The sequence below is a fragment of the Lotus japonicus genome, chromosome 4 (genome assembly GCF_012489685.1).
Source record: "Lotus japonicus ecotype B-129 chromosome 4, LjGifu_v1.2".
NCBI classification, from domain to species: domain Eukaryota; kingdom Viridiplantae; phylum Streptophyta; class Magnoliopsida; order Fabales; family Fabaceae; genus Lotus; species Lotus japonicus.
Window position 1 is genome coordinate 65,983,786 of NC_080044.1, and position 8,867 is coordinate 65,992,652.

Genomic DNA, 8,867 nt, shown 5'->3' on the forward strand with positions numbered 1-8,867 from the left:
AAATTAAGATTAATTTTTATGCATATATTTTTATCTTCCTTTAAAAACAATCATACTCGAGCCGGGATTATCCACATCATAATGAATTGTATTCTCTTAACAAGTTTTTTTTTTCCATCCAAAATATTCAAATTAAAGACCGTGATTTAAGGGGAATCGAAATTTAGCACTTAAGTATGTGATAATATCAATTTTTACTTAATTTAATTATGTAATTTCATTCTTAAAACTTGATTGATGGACACAATTTGACAATATAAAAAAATTACACTATCAGCATTTGTCTTTTACCCTAATAAATTTGATTCCGAGTGACTAAACTTTTGATGTGTCATTGAATACTTTTTTTAAGAGTATATTAATATATTATTTATATGAATATCTTATTTGAGATTATTTATGCACTGCTACTATAAAATATTTTTTCACAATCAACCCAATTCAATCTCAAAGAATTTTTTTTACATTTGAAAATTACAAAGATTTGAAAATATCAGCTTTTTATTTAATGTTATATTTAAAATTGAGAAGAGATCCACTTACTCCAGCAATGGTGGCAGAAGGAAGTGGTAGGAAGATCTTATTTGGATAATATTATTAGAGATTGTCGTTCTTATGTTTCGTACTTTGATATGTATTATTTGTCTTTTGTTAGACACTTTGGTAATTCGCAGACTTTCTGACTAAGAACGCTTCCACTTATGCGAATTCAGTATGAGTGGAAGAAGTTCCTGATGCCGCTGTTGGTTTGGTTAATTTGGATGTAATTACTTCTAGGCCGGTTGGCCCTTAATAATATTTCGGTTTGATTTAAAAAAAAAACTCCAAAAAATTGAAGAAATATAAAATCAATTTCCATGAACTGTCTCATTGAGTGGTATGTGGGTCAGCAACATGAGTTTGCGTTTCAGACAGAAGTCACAAAACCCATTGGGTAGAGGATTTATTAGCCCAGGCCCATACCCGTTAGAATTTGGGGAGAGGGTTTTGTTTTGCCTCTATTTTGTTTTGTAGGGTTTAATAGTAGCTAGCATCTTCTTCATTTTCTCTCTACAGATTTCAAACCTGCGCTTACGATTCTGAACCTTGTCTTTCTCCTGTTCGAACTGTTTTCTGGATCAATTCGCGTTTCTCACCGATTCCGAATTGTGTGACGAATGGCGGAGATTCAAACGGAAACTCCGCCGCCGGATCCAGCACAATCTTCTTCTCTTTTTAGCAGAAAAATTGAATTCGTGCCTATCAGAAAACCCTTCAATGGGTTTTCCAATGATTTTCACCTTGAAACGCTTAATCCTTCAACCTCTGGAGCAGCTCGTAAACCTTCTTCCGCTTCCGCTCTCAAAAAGCATGACTCGGAATACTCAGATTTTGGCTTAGATCCAGAGCTCAGCTTCGGGATGATGACCTTTAGAAGAATAGTGAGTTTCGCATCTCTTTGAAAATTGTTAGTTTTTGATTTTGTATATTTTGTGAAGAAGATTAAAGTATTTGTTCATAATTTTCAGGGAGCTGGGTTGCAAAATCTGGGAAACACTTGCTTTCTGAATTCAGTACTACAATGTTTGACATACACAGAGCCTCTAGCTGCATACCTGCAAAGTGGCAAGCATAAGACTTCATGTGAGCAACTCTCCACATTTTCATTTTCTGTTAAGATTATGTTGGTGGAGAGCTTTGGCATTTGTGGTTCACTTTTGCTTTGGTGTGCTTGTCATTGTTAAATGACTTTAGTTGAAGTAGTCAAGTATTCATGGTTTTCCATGTTACTTGGCAATGATTCATGTGCATGTTCATTTTACTATCATTGTAGGCCGCGTTGCTGGATTTTGCGCTCTCTGTGCAATACAGAATCATGTTAGTCGTGCACTGCAAGCATCTGGGAAGATATTGTCTCCTCAAGCCCTGGTTGGAAATCTACGTTGTATCCTTATGTTATGTGTTTGATTTATGAATTAGGAAATGGTGTCCTCTCTTGATTTATATTGTTTGAGCATGTATTCCATTTAGCCAAGGAGAATAGTTGGCTTGGAACTTGTAAGTTTGTTTTTATGGTGCATGTATTCCTTTGAAGTTTGAACCTAGGAGTTTCTTAGCATGAAACTTCACATTTTCTCATATCAACATCTTAAGATTGGAAGTTACCATAATCTAATTAGTCTATTCGAGAAACATGGCAACTAACTTCTTGACTTTTATTTACCAAGCCATGAGGTTTTCCTTCATGCTTCTCATTGTGGTTTACCGATTGCCCTCTTCAACTTCTGAGCAGGAAAAAGAATGAATCACTTGTATGGGGTTTATTATTTTGACTGCTTATGAGCCTAAGAGGCTTAGTAAATTGTCATGATTTATTTATCCTTGTCACTATTTCATGTGTTTCATATGTTAGCCAAGACATAATAATTTTGGGTTGACATTAGAGTGATTGTTTGATGTGTTTGTCTATCAGTACTGTTACCTGCATCCATTTTTGGGTTGAAATGCACTGTCCCCTTTCTTTAGCTTGAATTTTGCACATCCTGACATGAGATCAAACATATAACGTATTGTCATTATTTATTTATCCTTGTCACTATTTCATGTGCTTCATATGTTAGCCAAAACATAATAATGTTTGGGTTGACATTAGAGTGAATTTTAATGTGTTTGTCCTGTTCCCTGCATACATTTTTGGGTTGAAATGCACTGTCCCCTTTCTTTAGGTTGAATTTTGTACTTCCTGACATGAGATCAGGCATATCACGTAATTTTAGAAATGCAAGGCAGGAGGATGCACATGAGTATATGGTGAACTTACTTGAGTCCATGCATAAATGCTGCCTACCTTCTGGAGTACCAAGTGAATCACCTAGTGCTTATGATAAAAGTTTGGTTCATAAGATTTTTGGCGGGCGTCTTCGGAGTCAGGTATTTATTTCTCGATTTGTGGCTTAGTTTTTAAGAGCATTGACATTGCTAATTAAGGTTTGAAAACAGTTCACCCAATGTTGTCTCAAGGTAATGAATTATATTAACAATAGTTACATCACTGGGAGTATTATTACTAGGAATATTATTCCCTGGTAAAATTTACAAATTTGTTTGGTATATAGTGAATATTCCCAGGAATATTTTTAAATTATTTAATTCAAAAATTAAAATAACCCAAAAATTGGAAAAAAATGATAGAATGTGGTAGAAGTGGATAGTTATCTTCAAAGTAACTTCATTCCCATGGAAATATAAGATTAGAGCATCTACATCCATCATACTCACTAAAATAGCTACACTTCATTTTTTACAATTCCCCATAATGTCACATCATCTATACCACTCTACTAACTTTTTACTCCAACCCAACAACTCTTAAAAGTTTCTATAATGGATCCCACTATCAACATCACATTTGTATATTTTATTATTTATCTTCATTTTAATTAATTATATTTGCAACTTATATTAATGGTAAGTGCTTGTAATAAATACAAGCTCACTTTTCAAGTCTAGTGTAGAGTATCTATTCCCACATACTCATCTTTGCCATGTTGGAATTGAATATGTACTCCAATGGTAACACATACTCATATGAGTATGTATTTAACATTAGATACTACCATTGGAGATGCTCTTATGATCTTTAATCATGGGAATAGAAACTAGGTGAAATGTGGATAAAGTAAACTCTTTTCCTGGAAATGCATTATACTCAAAAATATTTTCCCATAACTTGTACCAAACACTGGAACGTTGCACTCCTATACTTTCTTTCCTGAGTTCTGATACCTAGTGGTTGCTTTTTCCAGGTGAAGTGCCAAGAGTGTTCTTCTAGCTCCAACAAGTTTGATCCATTCTTAGATTTAAGTCTTGAAATATCCAGGGCAGATTCAGTGCAAAAAGCACTTGTCAATTTCACAGCCAAAGAATGGTTGGATGGAGGCGAGAGGGAATACAATTGTCAACGATGCAAGAAGAAAGTTAGAGCTCTCAAACAATTAACAATACACAAGGCACCTTATGTGCTAACCATTCATCTAAAGCGGTTTCACGCTCATGATCCTGGGCAAAAGATTAAAAAGAAGGTTCAGTTTGGCTGTGCACTGGATTTAAAACCTTTTGTCAGTGGTTCATATGTAAGCAAATTCTTCTTCCTAATGATATAAATCATATAATTTCTATATGTATATCTGTGTTTTTTTGTGCAAGATTATATGCACTCAATATTTGTTTTTTTTTTGAAGGGATTTATTATGTTCAATTGTACAGGCTCAACAAATATTTTGTTTGACTGCTTTCTATTTGTCTCTGAAATTTTGTTATGTTATACTTCTCACTTTTAAATTTCTTTCGTCCAACAGGATGAAGATTTGAAGTACTCTTTATATGGGGTTCTGGTTCATTCTGGTTCTAGCACTCATTCTGGCCACTATTTCTGCTATGTTCGCACTTCAAATAATATGTGGTATACCTTGGACGACAACCGGGTACTAAAGAATAACTTTTTCTAATCTAGCTTTATGACTTTTATAGTTATTTGCATTAATTTCATACATTTCAATAAACTAAGAAAATGCAGCCAGTCCTCCCAATATGGGAAACTAAAACAACCAAAGCCTTATGCTCATAGGGTCAGGTATATGGATCAGACATTTTCATGATGAAGGATAAACTAAAAGTAAATATTCCGTGTAGAATAGCATCTCTATTCTTGATGTTATGTTGCATTGATGCTAGTTCCATTTAAAAAAGAACTTCAAGCTTTAGGTGGTGGTTTTTTGCCATTCTGGTTTCAGTACTCGTTTTGGCCCCTATTATGCTTGCATCTTTAATAACATGTGGCATACCTTGAATGATGATTGGATGCTGATAATATGCTTATATAATTTTTATCCAGCACCATGTTTTATTTCAAAGATGTGGAGAGCTAAAAAGAAATGTTATTGAGAGAAGAAATTATTACCATGCAGAAAGTTATTGTTGCATCGGTGTTTATTTAATTGAGAAACAAAAACTAAATGCAAGCCTTTAGGTGATCGGTTTGTCTGAACTAGAAACTACATATACATCCTAATTCTTGCCAAATCTGACTTGCTTTCTCTCAGAACTGAATAAATACTGCTGTTTTTCGACTACACTTTGGTTAATTACTTGTTATGAAATTGGGGGTGCATAGAATTATCATATTGGTGATTGTTCTTTGGATTAGTACTATCATTAAACCAGAGACATAGGTGCTTTGTTGTTACCTTCAGATTGATTTCACTTACCATTTCTTAACTCACCTGGCACTGTTGCAACAGGTTAGTCATGTTAGTGAGCGGGAAGTTTTGAATCAACAAGCTTATATGCTGTTTTATGTTCGTGATCGTAAAAGTATTGTTTCAAGGAAGTCCCTTGACATCGTGAAGAATGGAATTAGAGATTCTTCAACTTCAAATCATGTATCGAAAGAATATCCAAATGGTCTTGTAGAACCTTCCCTGTCTGCTGAAACTATGAAGAATATGTCAAATGCTGATTTGTTAGAGGTATCTGTTTTGAAGGAGCAAAAATCTAGTGTGATATTAGCAGAAAGCAGGAAGCAAGATAAGAAACCTGCATCTGAACTTTCTTCCTGCGCACAGATAAAGAAGGACTCACCACAAGGCATGTCATCAGTAGATCAATCCAAAAAAGACAATCATGTCTCTACTGATCTGAAATGTCTGGCTGCACCTGTTGTTGACAAAACTAATATGTGCAATAAGAATGAAATTTTGAAAGACGACACTAAAGATTCAATAGTGCCAGACTTCATTAGTCAGTATCCTGAGGTAATTTTTTCCATATACTTCCAGTGCTTAATTAGTACTATTTCATTTTTCTTGATTACTGATATGTGAATCATCTCTCGACTTAGAAAACTTTTGTCACAAAAGATGCTCAAGATTCAAGTACAAATTTGTCAATAAGCACCAGCCCTATAACTTCATTAATTCAACCAGAAGTTAACCGTCAGGTTGTTACACTATCCCCTATTTGCCCATTGCTTTGAGCCTTATTATGTTCATGTTTGACCATACTTTTTTATTTCTAGGCTGGAGCTTCTGCAACTGGCTCAATGCCTACAAAAGCTGGTATAGTTGAAAATGTGGTTGCTTCTCAAGCACTGGTTCTTAACAAGCCAGTAAGTAGATCGTTGGATATGGAGAGACTTAAACAAAAGTATGTGAAAAAATCTAAAAAGAAATTTCTGAAGTATCAGGCATCGAGCATGCATCTTCGGCCCATCTTCCTTTACATGACATATACAGGTCAATGGAAGAAGAAAAATCATAAAAGATGTAAATGCCGCAAGTTGAGTATGAAGAATACATATAAAGAAAAGTTGGTTAAACATGTCCGTGTATCAAGTTGTCTTGAAAGTAAAGCAACCAAGGCTGGTTATAGAAAGTTTAATGATCAATCTCCGATGGAAATTGACACATTCAGAAAGAGAGTTGATGAGAACTGTGCTTTACTTGCAACCCCTCAGTCATCTGGGTGTAGTACAGTTGTAAATCAGTTTGCAGCTACACAAGCTTATAGTCTTCAAGATGGTAAAAGAGATCAAATGCATAATAGTTTAATGAGTATGCTTACTCGAGGATTGGAGGAGACAGTTGGTAAGTTTACTCTTGTTTTTCCCTCTAGATTTTATTTGCACGTTTGTGTTCCATATCCATGTTTTATTCTTACTATTGGCTGACATATTTGTTGATGAGCTGTCTTAATATTAGTGAGTGAGTATTCCACTAAAGTAGTCCTGAAAATATTAGTATCCTAGTTTTTTGAACATTTTATTTTGGTTTCTCTAAGATCGTCTAATATTGAATTTGGTGTAAATAGCCCTACTGTTGATATTCTCATAATGGCTTGACAATTTAACCTAAGCTTTGTAGCCTAACCCATAAGGTGCCACTGTGGATGCAAACTTTTGTTGCTTGCAAAATACCTAAATTAACTTATCGAAAATGTTTAATACCTATCTATGATTGGGGAGTCAAGAGAGGAGCCTAGGTATTTATTTTCCTGATACTGACATATTGGGGTTGGTATTTTTATTTTTTTCCTATTCTGAATCCTCGTCATTTTGAATTCTCCTGGCAATGACAAGGAAAAATTGCTCACATATTTTAAACCCCAATCACTTTCAAGATGGGTCAATATCTAAGATGGTAGCAGCCAATAGGGACAGAGGCAACAGTAGCAGCATTAGCATCAGCAGGAGCAATGTTGAACCTGGTGGTGGTGTTGGTACTGGGGTTTTGTAGTTTTGGCTTTATCTAAATTCTAATTTTGGCTTATAATTAATTATATATGTGGGTTTTCAGAAATCGCTCAGTAATTTTGGAGATATACACACTTAATCAAATGATATCATTGAATTTGGGAATGGTTCAAGTAAACCAAACAAACAATTTCAGTACTTGTACGAACATTTTAGTTCAGATGGAACTTTATATTTGGAATGTGAATCTTTCATTTGCATACTAAATGCTATTATTTTCCCTTGATTCATATGGAACTGCTTTAATTAATTTAGTTCAGTTTGCTCTCTTATGGTTAAGTACTCGAATGTACTTTGCCAATATTGACACCTTCAGGCTCTATATATAATACGTGTCTTCTTTATTGGTTACAGTTGCACGTTGGGATGATGTAGAAATAGCTTCATCTCGGGTCATGGACTCAAGGAATGACAAAATTAAGGACATTGGATATGTTGGGGATGAATGGTAAGTTCAGCCATATGTTTTTTTCTTCACCTTCTATTATTTATTGTCTACCCTTGCACACTCATTTTTCTGCCATGCTTGGAGTATAGTTTTTCCCCTTCAAGAGAGACAATGTGTTTTTTTTTCCAGACATATTAAATCTTTTCTTCTACATATTGAATTGCTTTTGTTAGATAATCAAAGCTTAAAATGTTCTTTAGGCTTCTTCTGTGTCAAACTATGATGTGATTGTCTGCATTGTTTGTTGCGTTGTACTTGTTAGATTCCTTTATTTGACTAGTCCTTTAGGCAATGATTGCTTAAGTGGCTGCAAATGAATCAAAATATGAACGTTCATGTATAAATTTGAATTTTGCTACATTCAAATTTACAGGGATGAAGAATTAGATAAGGGGAAGAGGAAGAAGTTAAGGACCTTCAAACACAGCTTTGATGGACCAAATATTTTCCAAGAAATTGCTACTGAGAAATTCAAGTCGAAAAGGGCCAAGTTAGACCACTCTAGCTCAGCGAACCCTCCATTTAGGATATGATTCCAAAACTTCTATCGCCGCCTGTGAGCTTCTTGTATCAATTATTGATTTGTCAAATGCTGAAAATATTGTGAAGAGAGCACCTACATTATTCTTTTTCTTCAGTGCAAAATTTTGTGATGATCTCTGGGGCAACCCGTGGGACATTTCTCTCCCTAGACAAGTATTAGTATTAGCTACATGTTCTAGAAATGAAATGAAACCCATTGTATTGCTGTTGTAGTAGCAGCTACGTTTCTGTGGCTAAGAAATTTTGTTTATGAATTCTTTTTTGTTAAGTTTATCTGTATCTTGCGTGTGAGGACTTGAGTTGTATTAGAACATTTGGTTTGAGTGTGATTAGTTTAGAAAATATAATAATTAATGAATTCCTAGATTTTTTAGTTTTAATATGTTTTTGTTCAAGTTTTAATATCTTAATTTTTGTAAGTGTTTATAAGACACTTAGTTATTGTATAACCTGAACTGTATGCGCTAAATCTACAAAGTCTAGGAGTGGAGGTTTATTCTAATTAATAAATTAGCGAATTAATTGTAACGCTTAAATTTTAGCTTTTTTAGTTTTGTTTAGTTTATATATATTTATGTCTTTGTAGAA

General features: G+C 34.3%; 1 protein-coding gene across 1 annotated transcript; it reads left to right on the forward strand.

Annotated features, from left to right (window-relative positions):
• Positions 1-1,011: 1,011 nt before the first annotated feature.
• LOC130715388 (ubiquitin carboxyl-terminal hydrolase 23) lies at positions 1,012-8,547 on the forward strand. Its single transcript, XM_057565483.1, has 11 exons — positions 1,012-1,421; positions 1,509-1,623; positions 1,814-1,924; positions 2,738-2,910; positions 3,786-4,112; positions 4,338-4,463; positions 5,280-5,792; positions 5,879-5,977; positions 6,056-6,623; positions 7,643-7,736; positions 8,110-8,547. The coding sequence occupies exons 1-11, from the start codon at positions 1,158-1,160 to the stop codon at positions 8,267-8,269; spliced, it is 2,550 nt and encodes an 849-aa protein (XP_057421466.1). The 5' UTR covers positions 1,012-1,157; the 3' UTR covers positions 8,270-8,547.
• Positions 8,548-8,867: the final 320 nt, after the last annotated feature.

What these genes read in the sequence shown, in the direction of transcription:
- LOC130715388 (XM_057565483.1), top strand. Translation starts at nt 1,158, where the DNA reads ATGGCGGAGATTCAAACGGAAACTCCGCCGCCGGATCCAGCACAATCT. An exon ending in TGGCAAGCATAAGACTTCAT is followed by an intron (nt 1,624 to 1,813) that starts GTGAGCAACTCT and finishes CTATCATTGTAG; the next exon opens with GCCGCGTTGCTGGATTTTGC. An exon ending in TCATTAGTCAGTATCCTGAG is followed by an intron (nt 5,793 to 5,878) that starts GTAATTTTTTCC and finishes CTCTCGACTTAG; the next exon opens with AAAACTTTTGTCACAAAAGA.